Consider the following 13,373-nt stretch of genomic DNA (forward strand, 5'->3'; position numbering starts at 1 on the left):
TTTCAGAAAGTTAATTTTTGAATATGTAAATAAAATAAAAGTTACCTCTTTATTTCATGTTGGAAGACTGAGCTTTTCAAAACAAATTTCTGTGCTTTCTGGTGGGGAAAAAGCTACCAATAAGATATTTAAAATATTCAATAGTCTAAACTATTTAAGATTTTAGGAATTATGTTTGTTATGTTGGTTTTTTTCATTCTGACTACATTATGTTAAGAGTCTTCATTGAGTGATACCTGAATGACAGAGATATCAATGGAATCCAGGACAGATTCATGGTAGCACAAGTTATTGCATAGTTGGTTTAGACTGTTGAGGCTTCAATAGTGACCATGATTCAGCCATGGAAAGCTCACTCTCTGTATTTCATGTAAGTATTCCTGTTTAAGGGTCTGATGACTGTCCTGTCACAAAACTAACATTGCAAAGCAGAATCATAGAATGATTTGGGTTGGAAGGGACCTTTGAAGATCACCTAGTCCAACTCCCTTGCTGTGGGCAGGGACATCTTTTTCTAGATCAGGTTTCTCATCCAACCTGACCTTGGAATACTTCCAATGATGGGCCATCAACCACCTCTTGGGCAACCTGTTCCAGTGTCTCACCATCCTCTTTCAGCTTAAAATCATCACCTCTTGTCCTGTCCCTATAGGCCTTGGTTAAAAGTCTGCCCTATCTTTATTACAGGCCCTCTGCAAGTATTGAGAAGCCACAATAATGTCTCCCCAGAGCCTTCTCCAAGCTGAACAACCCCAACTCTCTTGGCCTTTCATAGAATTATAGAATCATAGAATAGTTAGGATTGGAAAGGACCTTAAAGATCATCCAGTTCCAACCCCGCTGCCATGGGCAGGGACACCTCCCACTAGATCAGGCTGCCCAAGGCCCCATCCAACCTGGCCTTGAACACCTCCAGGGATGGGGCATCCACATCTTCCCTTGGCAACCTGTTCCAGTGTCTCACCACTCTCACAGTGAAGAAATTCTTCCTTTTATCAAGCCTAAATCTGCCCCTTTCCAGTTTATACCCATTCCCCCTCGTCCTATTTCCTGATAACAGAGGTGCTTCAGCCCTTGGATCGATTCTAGACCCACTCCAACAGGTCCATGTCTATCTTGTACTGGGGACCCCAGATCTGGATGCAGTACCCCAGGTGGAGTCTCAAGAGAGCAGAGTAGGGGGGAGAATCGGGTATCTATGGTGGCACTTTTGATTAGAAAAAGCTTTAAGACACATCTGCCTAAACACTTTCCTATAACATTATTTACAGACCTCAAAGAAACACAAAGCAGAACAATGTCCCCTGGCCCCCCCAAACCAAACTCCCCACACACCTTTAAACCACCAACAACAGTGGGGGTGAAACAGATTTCTAGTCAGATCTGTCAGCTTCATTCCTGCAGCCTGGCCTTCCATGCCTCCAGCCTGTCTGAGGAAGCTCAATGAGTTTCTGAGTGGCAGAAAAATCCTGCCTCTGCAATTCCTGGTATAATACATTCTCTTCAGAAACTCTGAAGCCTAGTTGGTTGCTTTCTGCTACTGCTTGTCATGTGGGGGACATGGTCCCATCTTCCTCTTCAGGCTCTCTTGCCTGCCACACTCTGAAATCTCCCTATTTCAGTATCTCCTCAAGGAAAGGAACAACTTTTTCTGCCCCCCAAGGACCCAGTTTTCTTAAGAATCAACACCATGGTAAATGTAAAAAGGAACAAAGACACTAAGGAAAAAAAAGAAGTTACAGAACATATTGCAGTTTGGTATCCTGTATTAGAAATTGAGTATCTTTCTGCGACAGAATCTCAACATCAGTGCTGTTTTGCAAACCATAGCCCTGCAGTTCCTGTTTGTTACTGGTATTACATCTGGGTGCCCGTCCCCTGGTTTGGGGTTTTCTTGGTTGGTTTCTCTGTGTGTGGTTTTTTAGTTTTATGTCTACCATCTGACTTTTGAAATTATGAGATTTTTTTTTGTCCTAAGAAATTCTTCCAGGCATCCATGAGCGCATATAGTTATAAACTATACTTTCAAGTTCTAAAATTATCAAATTTTAATATTTCACTAACGAAGTTTCCAATAGGAACCCGGTTTCAGTTAGCAATACCAGATATAGTTCAATTCCTGCTCTCAATTTCGGACTAGCCCATGATTTCTCAATTGCACCCAATAAAAAGAAAATAGATAAGGAGTGGTGTAATGTACTTACATCTCAAAGCCTGCACACAGACTTTGTCTTTCTGTAGGAATTTATCAAAATTTGCTATTCTGGTATTGTTTTTCCAGAATAAGTATATCCACATGGAATTTATACCAAAATAAATATCCTGGAGTACTTATTTCACTCAGTTCTCAAATATGGACAAGTTGTTAAATACTTCCAGCCAAGAATCTGGGAACATCTGTGGGGTTCATTCCCTGTAGCAACTTTTCTCCCTGCCTCTCACAGCATTGGATTTTTACTGTAACCTTCATATGTTGGTGGGTTGGGGTTTTTATTACTGCATTAATCTTTGTTTTTCACATTTCGGTTTTAAAAAAAAATCAGGTAATACTGTAAAAGTTCACACAACCTCCTTGACGCTGATGTATACTATACGCAGCTTACTATTTATTTCTGTTAAGTGAACTTAATGGCTGAAAATAAGGGACTGATGGGGTATGATGTGAAGCAGTGATGATAGGTATAAACACTGGAGAGGACTTAACTGCCTTTACCTTCAGGCATCTACATCTGGACTAATCATTCTAAATTTCTTTCACAGTCGTGGGAGAGAAATAGGCATCTTTAGAATGGAAATCAATGGACGTAGTTTAAAGGTCTGCTTTTTGTATGGGATGACTTAGAAACTACTCGCTTGGAACTTTACAGGAATTAGTTGTATGCATAAGATGTAGCACTTCTATAATATTTGGGGAGTAAAGCCCTAGGGTAGGGTGTAAATGCCACGAGGGCACTATCATATAGGGACTGCTTCCCTCTGGCGGAAAGCTTCCGCTGGCAGACTTGTTGCCTGTCGCTCAACATTAGGAGAGTCTGAACATGCTTCCTGAAGGACTGATATATGCTCCTTCACTGGACTGTGAAAAGGATATTTAATCCAGAATTCAGAAAACATATTTTAGACTTGAGGATTTCCCAAAATAAATAAAAAGTATGAGAAAATCTCGTCCCCAGTTGGATTGTGCCAAGGCTGGTTTCATGCTAAGCTCACTGCTTTCCTGTCTGACTCCTGTGAGTTTTGATTTAAGGGTTCGTCCTTTTTCTGTTGGCATGAATCTTGGAAGTTCTTTGACTTCTTCTGTGTCATTCCAACTTTGGCAGACTCTATTATATTTTTCTGTTGAAAAATGAGTGAAGAAGCTATAGTAGTTGGCCTGAAGACATGGTTAGGTAGTGTCCACATGTGTTTTAATCAGATCCTGAATTTGTATTTTGAAATGAGATGCAGAGATTAATTTATTAAGAACTGAGTGCTTTAAACACGAAGTTTTTGTACCTGCCCATCTAAAAATCCCGTACCGAGATGGAACTTTTTGTAAATGACAAGACACATGCATGAGAAATTCTGTATTTTGCTGGGAGAAGTCAAGTCTGCCATGTGATACAGAGGCATTGCTTTGATAAACTGTTAAAGTTTTCAAATAACACTAAAAAAAAAAACACAGCTGGAAGATGTTTATGGTACCTTCCTCAGTGCGAGAGAGCTGGCTTTTTAAACACAGCTTTAAAGTATTTACCTTCACCTTTATCTTGCATTTAACACTCAACAGCCAATTAAATTTTGTTGTACAGGGCTGTGCCAAGTATTCAAAATTTAAGATCTATGGGGTGAATAGTTCTTTTTATAGATTTTCCTACTTCCCCCTCCTTGAATCTTTACAATAATAAAATGCTTGTGGGATTTACAAGTTGTTAATGGGCAGAGGCTACTTTGAACTTGTGTGAGAAGGGTGATGTTGCCTGTTTTTTCAGCTGTATTTTACAAAGGTACATCTGAACTATTTTTTTATGCACATTCCTCGTATAAATTTTATCTGAAGAAAAATAATTCATTGAGCTATTCTGTTTGAATTTCATAGAACTCTTATTTTATGTAAACATTGGATTTAACACTCATTTTAACAATTTTGTGCATTGAAAAAACCGAGGTTTATTAGTTATAGTAAGCCTAGTTTAATGTTGTTCTTCTGTTTTATTAATAAGGTGAGTTAAGTTTTCAATACTTATCTCTAATGTAAATTACTAAATGGGGGGTTTGTTCTGTTCTTTTCAAACCTTTTCCACTGTTCTCCAGCGCATTAAATCCGGCAGAGATGGCAGTGCACGTAGCCGCAGAGAGGGAAGTGCTGGTCCTGGTAAGTACTTAATGCCAACACTTTAAATTTCAGGTTTATCAGGAATGTAAAGAAAATAGTTTTTCTTAAGGTCTTTGTAAAACCTCTTTACATTCCGAAATGCACGCAAATACACACTGAATAATATGCCAGTACTTTGCAAATTTTGTGCTTTATATACAGATCTCAGTGTTTTTCTAAACCTAAATTTCCACTTGTTTTCAATTTTGTGGACTTAAGCATTTTTATTTTATTAACTTGGAACCTGAACATTTTTATGCCATCAACTTTGGACTATTTACTCTAAGGAATCATTGATTACAACAAAATGAAACATGTAAGCCATGAAAAAGAGGAATTCATGTCTTTATTGGACAAAAGGGAATTTTGCACCCACCATTTAGTCTATTACGTTAGGTGTTCATTACAGGTTCAAGAGGCTGTTTTGTGCAACTATCTCTGTAGTACAGGTGTCTTCTCCTTACTATCTTTGAGCTCCTTCTTCCTCTTTTCCCAGTATAGCAGAATTGAAGTACTAGTCTTCCACAGAGGAAAGCTTGCTCACTCACCACTAAGTCTGTCTGCTCCTATAGATTTACGATGCTGACTTTCATTAATGTAAAACTCTGGCAGTGTAAATCTGGAAACTGGCCTGCTTTGTCTTTTCTGCACTAGGTAGTCTTCATGTTGCAGATCTAATGATTTTTCCCTCCTATTATTAAATCCATGAAATGTTCGTAATGTTAAACCTGACTGTTCGCCGCTGCTGCTCTAAGGAAACGAGCAGACTTCAAGCTATTTCAGCCACCTGGCAGAAAAATCCATTTTAACCTAAATGGGAAATGGTTTCTTTGTATTCTGCATTTGGTTTATCTTACTATCAGTGGGCCTCATAAAAAGATATCCCCTATAAATTCTTGCCTCTCTTCTCTTCCTCTTACAGAGAAATAATTTATAGAATTTTTTTTTTCTTATTTGGTAATCTTATTTCTACACCTACACAGCAGATGCTTTCCTTCATGTATCCAATTCTGTAGGGTCATGGAAACTCATGGAAATTGTATAATCTTAAAACGACCTTAGAATGCTGTCACGTTTACGTAGACAGCTCTCCTGAGCTCTCTAAGGGTTAAGAGTCAGTGTTGGATGTTTAAGCGAGATCTCATTTCTTTTTCAGCTCTATAGTTTCACTAGAGAAGATTTTAAATCATTTCTTGATGCATAGAAAAAACATCTTTTGCCTAGTATTGAATTTTACCTGTTCTGGGCCTCAGGCCAAAGTAATTCTTTAGGTGAAATTCCTCGTTTTGGTAAAAGAGAGGAATGGAAACTTTTCTGGATTCTCCTTTGTTACATGAGCCCAGTGAATTGGCGGCCAGGTAGAGATGCCAGCAAAACAACATTGAGAGAGAGCATCCATCCCTGTTTTCTGTCATGAAATGGAGATCTGCTTTGGCTTGTGATAAATAGAAATGAAGAGCAGCATTGGGAGCAGGCAAGGGCAAAACATTGCATCAAGCATACAGGCAAATGTCACAAAAGGTCTTCTGTATTTTGTAATTATCCCTGCCCTCGTTAGTGAAAAATAGATGTGTTATGTGGAGAGTGAGAGTCATTAATTTAGCAAAACAGGTTATAAATAATGACCAAGCTGGAAAGATGCTAAGACACCATTAATCACCCAAGCTACCGTTTTGTCAATACTTCTTTTAAAGATAGAAACAGCTATGGAAAATAGTCTTTTTTAAAAAAAAAAAAAATAAAAATCCCTTCCCCTCCCCACTGAAGTTGAACTTGTGAGGAACTTTGTCTGCAAGATCTAGTAATTCCAATTCTTTCCCTCTATAGCCAGAGGAGAAGAGCAATAATCATGGGAGAAGAGCAAATGCAGTTATTTAGGATGCTAACATAAAGAGGATGAGAGAGTAAGCAGGGTCAGAATTGACTTGAATTTGTCCTATCAATAATTCTTAGATTGTTGCTCAATATATTATGGCAAATTAATGGAAAAAAAACATTTTGGGAACAAGTCTGTCTAAAAGCATGTTTGAGAAGTCTCTTTTATACAAATTCAGTGCTAGAGATTCAGCCTTTCTGTAAATGACTCAGCAAACAAGCAGAAGTACAAAGAAGGCTCAGTGTTGAGCCTGGAGTTAACTTTCTGCTTGAATTCCTAATTAAAAGTTGTTGTGAGCTATACAAATTGTATGTATTTTTAGAAAGAGTGAAAGGCATTACACATTTTTTTAACTGGTAATGTTGGCTCTGGGGAACCGTATCAATGAAGAAGCTGCACACTCACAGCAGCAGATGTTAAGGACTATGTTGTAGTTTGTGTACCTTTCACAATAGAGAAAATAATAGAGAAAAAGCCAAAGACTCAAACGTTATTTTGTCCATTATTCACTTGGGTTATGAGTCTGTGTAAGAAACTGGAGTGTAAGAAATTTCTGTATATGGCCCATGTGAAGACACACGTGAAATATAAACATGGGTTATTTTCTTTCAGAATCTTAGTACACTTTTGATAAATTAATGGCTTCAAAATTTTTTAAAAAACTGAACATTTATATACATTTTAAGATTAATCTTTTCTGGTGGCATTGCCAAGACGTAAAGGGATCAATTTCCTACACTGTATGAAGGATTTGGCATCATCACTGAACCCAGTGAAGCATGCAATCCTCCTTAGTAGTACTTACTAGCTGAATTAAACAACTTACTAGGCTAAATGAAGTGTGTGTGCATTCCACATATTTTAGGTATGATGCCTGTTTTATTTCTTTCCTCGTACCAGCTCCCTGTCTCCATACTTACTGGCATTCTGAACAGATATTTTTTTCCCCAAGTATTTTGTCCCAGTATAGTTATTTATTTTATAAATATTAATAGTTTAGGCTTCATTGCTTTAGGAAATATGATCTAAAATTGCCTTTAAAGAGGAAGTTAAGAGGGAAGAGAACTAAGTCAGGAGGGTCTGTACTTGATAGAACACCTCCTAGTTTGCCAATATAAATTAAAACAGAAGGAGCATGGGATGCACTAAAGCATGATTTGAAGAATATGATGTGTATGCGCAAATGGTAGACAGAATGGAAAAACAGAGACCAAGAAAAAAAGCCATCTTTATCAGCATCAGTTACCCTGCCTTTGTCTTGTCAGAAATATAAGCATTAAATCTAAAATGTCTATCTAAAATCAAACACATTTGTTCAGTCTTACTATAAAAAGTGAAATTTTCTTCTCCTCAGGAATATCATATCATATCATTATGATTTTCAGTCTTTTTGACTCATGTTGGAAGCAGATGACATTGCTACACTCCTTTAAAATTCTTTTTCATTTAAAAAAAAGGAGAAAAAAAATCCCAAAACCTTAAAAACCTGAAGAGACCTCACAGTAGGTTTGAATTCTCAAAGATTTCCTTTTCAGTATACTTTTCTTGGTTTTGTACTCACTTTTTTGTGTCTTGCAGAGATGTGATACTGACATCCAGAATTTAGAAGTTAGGACATTGTGGTTTTTACTGCCCTGTGCAATAGTATAAAGCCTTTCATAGATAAGGAAAAGTATGTCCTCAAGGAACACATTACCATAATAGTGTTTGCTTGGTCTCTGCTTTTGCCCCGTTCTCTGAATGGAAGGTTTTGTACTGGATGAGAGGGGAGTTTTGTGCTGGCTGAGAGGAGCCGTGCAGTCTCGGACAGGAGCCCAGAGACACAGTGTTGAATTCAGAAGATGAAAGGCTGAGCACTTTGCATTCTCCTTGATGCCTGAGCCTGTCCAGATGAATTTGGGAAGGGAATGGCACAAAAATAATTTATGTATTTTTCCCTTTTCACCTATGATGATGCCAGTGGCAAAATGGATTTGTCCATCCCAAGCATCCCATAATAAAAGACCCTTTACCAGCACACAGGGATCTCCTCGTATTATACGCAAGCTTATTATGTATGCTATGGTAATAAGTACCCCAAGTAATCTCCACTGTGATTGAGGCAAAAGTTTCTTGTGTTATCCTGCAGCCAGGACGTGATGATCACTTATATTTTCTTGATTGTATGTGCCTGTTGATGCCTCATTAATTACAGATTGTTGTGGGATGGTTCCATTGGTTGTGTACAGAAAAACCCCAAACCTTTTTTTTTAGAAACCAACAGGGAAAACACTTGAGTAAAGAGAACATCTTAATCTGTCTTCTGCATCTGAACTCACCCTAAGGAGTTAGCTTAACTGACACACCAGAAACAATTTTTATTCAACAGAATTTCAAATAATAAAATAAAAGAGAGTTAAAAATTGCATCTGCTTCCCCTGTTATTTCTCAGTTTTAGTATAATATTCTGGCTGCTATGCTGAGTTTATTGTTCTCTTTGGTCAAACCAAACCAAAGCCCTCTCTTCTGTAAAGATGGTGTCTTCATCCCAGATATGAAAGATGCATAGAGCTGCATTTAAGCACATTCTGAATTTAGTGAAGCATCTGCAGTCTTTGAAGGGAAGAGCCTGTGATGCACTTTGTTACATAAACATTTTACAGAGGAGGTAGATTACCAAACCACTTTGCGCTTTGCTACGTTCTTCCTGATGAGTAGAACAGTACTGACAATTCTAATTTATGTCCTTTGTGTTACTGAAGGAACTCCTGATGCAGTAGCCTCATCGCTGTGATTGCAGCTAGTGAGAGTCCTTTAAAAAGTAACACATGAAATCCATTATTTTATATTTGACGTGATAAACACACAGGTATCTTGCTAAGCTATAAGTACAAAACCACAAAGATTTAAAATCTTTTTTGCCAGGTATCACTACTTAAAATAGGATTATTCCAAAATAGGTCTAATCTCGCAGAATGTTGCTTTATTCAGTATTCTGCCATAAAAAATGAACCATTTTTTAAAAACTAAGTTTTACATTTGAAATTTTTAAAATCGTATGTGGAAGATTCAGGTCAAATTAGTTCTTGTGTGGAAGTTGAAATCTAAACGAACAGAACATTTTATGCAATAATTAATTAAATATCCTAAGTATAATGTTGTTGACATGACTTTTAAACAGATGAGAGGAAGGACTGCACTGTAACAGATAGAAGCGTGTAGACTGTATTATTATGTCTCTGTATGCATAGCTGCCCTTTAATGCTATTGCGCACAAACTGAGGGGAAGATAATGTCAGCATGATAATCCCAGTCTTGTAATCATTTTACAGAGTAAATATATTTATAAATCAGATTCTGAAAATATATCGACCAGCTCTACTTAATCTGTTCTTGCTACTTTTTAAACTGAAATCTGGAGCCAGAGTGAGCCTTTGTCCGCAGAGTGAGTACACCAGGACTGGCTTCCACACGAGCTACTGTAATAACATACCTTTTAAATAGAAGTACAATATGTAAATAGATGATGAGCACATATTAATTGCAGTAAAAGTTTTCTTGGATACAGAGAGAGCAATTTAGTTCAGCACTGGTCTTCCATTATTCAAAACCTTTCTTTAATGAGGAGAATGTGTTTGTACATTTACTAGAGTAATTCAGATAGAATTCATTTGCACTTTGAGAAATGTCTATGTGTAGTCCTTCGGTTGCAAGTGCAATCAGACAGATATTAATGCTCAACGCTGTACTATTAGTAGAGAAAAAAAACTTTCATCCAGAGTTTGTATTATTGTCCTTTGTCCCAGTGTTACCTTTGTTTTTTTCCGTGTGTTACTTTAGAGAAAGTTAATTTAATTCCCATAATCGAAAAGCTGGAATATGTATAAAATCTTTGGCCAAATTATGTATGTATTGAAATTAAAAATATATAGATTATTTATCTGTAAATAGAACTATGAAAAGTTATTTCTAGATGAGACTTAAACTTCTGGCATATCACATTATGTCATCAGCAGAGTTTTTAGTAGCTGCCATACTAGAAGTCAAATCCTGTATCCTATGGTAGAGTGACAAGAAAAGCCCTGCCTAAATGGCTTAACAGCTAGGACATTCTCCCTGAAAGATGGAAATGTGGGTTTGAACTCCCTCAGGTGAATGAAGGCACTAAAGCCAGACCTCTCGCTCCTGAGCTGCTGTCTGACATCTATATAGAATCATAGAGTGGTTTGAGTTGGAAGGGACCTTGGAGATTATCTAACTCCAACTTTCGACCAGACCAGGCTGCTCAAAGCCCCATCCAACCTGGCCTTGAACACCTGCAGGGATGGGGCAACCACAGCTTCCCTGGGCAACCTGTGCCAGTGCCTCACTGCTCTCATTGTGAAGAAATTCCTCCATATGTCTAGTCTAAATCTGCCCCTCTCCAATTTATAGCCATTATGTGAGGTAGGTGATGTCAACGATCTCTTTTTCTCTTCTAAATGTACTTTAAAATGAAAGGTGCTTTTTTCCACATTTTTAGGAATGCTCAGACCATTGTGCAGTCCTTGGAGACGTGATGTGGTTTTGCATATTAGCTTAATTTACACTAATTATTGGCTGATACCAAAAGAGATATTAACATTCCATTCATTATTGCTGTAGATATAGTGGTCATATGGGGTAAGGTGACCTGCATTACTTTGCTGATCCGCTCAAAAAGAAGTCTTCACTGGGTTAGTTTTAGACATATCAGTAGTCTGCTTCAGTGCAGCCTGCTGCCGATTGACAGCATTTGGAGGGGGATGTGATGCAGAGCAGAATAGGCAGGGTGTTCCTTCTATGGCGAGATGGGACAAGGTTGCTTGGTTCAAAGTAAATGAAAGGTGAAATTCATACCTGAGGTTGTTACGGATGCAGAAATTTCAGTGGGGCTCAAGGGAAGACTGAAAAAGTTCTTGGAGAAGAAATCCATCAATCTATTATTAAATATGAAGAGTTGCTTCCTTCCCCCGAGCATATGCTTGATTTACAGATTGTTGGAGGCTAGGAAGTTATTCTTGGACAGCTGCTGTATATGCTTGCTCTACTTTTGATGGTCTTCCCTAAGCATCTCGTTGTTCTTTTGTATGGACAATAAGCCAGTTGAGACTTTTTAACCTAATTTAGTAAGGCATTTATACGTTCTTATTGCTTAAGAGGACACTGTCCCAATAGATACTTAACTCTTCATAATTACTTCCAGGGTGCATTTGTTCAAGGTGGGATACATTGGTACAGCAACTTGCTGCTTCTGGAACAAACAGTCCACGTTCTGCCTCAGTACTTCTTTTCTTTCCCATTCCTGGTCATACGTTCTTGCTGCTTCCCTTGTACTATTTCTAGCATTAATGTAACCCTTTGGTGAGCTGGTTCAGTTTATTAAACTGGCAGTAAATAATGCGTTTGGGCAACTGAATCAAGTCTGAAACCGAAAAGGTAACATTTGTGTGAAAGGCTTAACAGCACTCACAGTTCCATTGGTTCATAAACTGAAAGGGGAGCTTAGGCACCAGAGCTGAACACTGAACATCCTGCAGGCATCTTGCTGTTCAGGATGGCCGTTTGGAGGAAGTCAATCATAGCAATAAGTGCTTGGGGAACTTCAAAGCTACATGGGGGCAAGCGATGAGGTTTAGGCACTTTGAGGGTTGCAAATCCTCTAGAGGGGAGAAAGAAAAGGGGGCAAAATATGGCTTCCAATTTTGGACTTGCTGCTTTTTTACATTTTTTTTATGTAGCCCTTAGAACACTTACAGGTTCTAGGATGTCCAAGAAAGCTTCTGTTTTCAACAGTTTTCTTTAGAGCAGTGAGATAGAAGGTAACTTGGGGGTATTATGTTTATCCTGGACATTTTGTTTTGTCTTCCATACTTTTTTTTCTTCTTTTGGTTAACATCAAATCCTTCAGCCTCATCTGGTAGTACCACTAAAACCCACGTGTATCCTCCCTCACAGCTGAAAACCTTTGATATGCCATCTTCTTCCTCTTTTATTTTCACTGCACTGAGTTCTTGCTTCCTGGAAGCAACCAATTAAATCTATGGACTTGCTCTGACTAATTCAGCCATAGTTTCATCTGGTTTCTGTAATCATGCCTATCTGTAATCACACCTAATGCTGTAATCGTTCCTATCTTTGCATCTCTTTACTGTTTTCTTCCGGCTTTATTCATTATCTTGTAAATTGTTTTTCCTTGCTGTGCCCACTCCTATCCTACTCTTTCTTTCTCTGTTAAACATTTCGTATTCTCTTTTAAACTGTCCTCAATGTGTTTCCATCCACGCCATCTCTGAAGCTTGGCACTCACCTCCTTGCTGCGCAGGCCTGTCCAGAGCCCACTGAAATCAAGAGGTAGCCCTTGGGTGATCTCGCAGCCCTTTGTTGGGTGCCCTGAGTGAAACCCATTGATTTCTTTCAGTTTCTTCAAATCCTTCATTAAGCATTCACTTCTTCCATGGAATCTGTCGGTCAGAATTGATCTAAGGGAATCTGGTGTACATTGAAGTAGATTTTCTGGACTTTGAAGTTTCAACCATAATCTTTATCTTGTAAATGTATTAACTGTTTGACGTGTGGCTGCATGTATTAGGTCTTTTCTGAAGCAGAGACATTGTCTTCCATTTCAGGGCTGAATAAATTAAGTCTGCCATAGTATTTATAAAGAAATAAAGGTTTGTCATCTTTGTGGAAGATTTTCTTTCTTCAAATAGTAACAATATTTATGAAAAGAACATTTGTAGTACATAAGACAATGGAAATGTGTCACCGAGTCCACACTTGTAATTAACGTTTGCTGAATGAAAACCATTTTTCCTCCTTACAGATGGAGGACTTTTAGTAACAGCATTGTTTGATGTTGTAAATGAGCATGCTTGTGTTTGGCTGCTTGGTTTGCCTTGTAAACCTACCAAGCCAAACACAAACCTTTTTCTCCTAGGAGAAAAATAATTCCATAAAAATATGTTGTAGCAGACGAGATTGAAAGCTTGCTGTGAATATGAAAAAGAGATTCAGAGGTGAACAGAATATTTAAAGTGTCTGGAATACTGCTGTGGCAAGAAAATGTTAATCTGACGTTGTCTGGGCACGAGGCAGCCCTCGGAGCTGACACATTCCTTGGGGCCCCACTGCAAACTCAGCTGC

The 13,373-nt window shown here is 38.2% G+C and overlaps 1 protein-coding gene across 3 annotated transcripts in view; it reads left to right on the forward strand.

The window, feature by feature from the left end:
• The window catches only part of IFT88 (intraflagellar transport 88), a 56,674-nt gene that overhangs the window by 40,750 nt on the left and 2,551 nt on the right, over positions 1-13,373 (forward strand). For all 3 annotated transcript variants that reach the window (XM_054078975.1, XM_054078964.1, XM_054078956.1), the window contains exon 24: positions 4,294-4,354. In XM_054078975.1, the coding sequence (XP_053934950.1) occupies positions 4,294-4,354 (61 nt within the window). The remainder of the gene's footprint in view (positions 1-4,293; positions 4,355-13,373) is intronic.

This window comes from Cuculus canorus, chromosome 1 (assembly GCF_017976375.1).
Source record: "Cuculus canorus isolate bCucCan1 chromosome 1, bCucCan1.pri, whole genome shotgun sequence".
Taxonomy (NCBI): domain Eukaryota; kingdom Metazoa; phylum Chordata; class Aves; order Cuculiformes; family Cuculidae; genus Cuculus; species Cuculus canorus.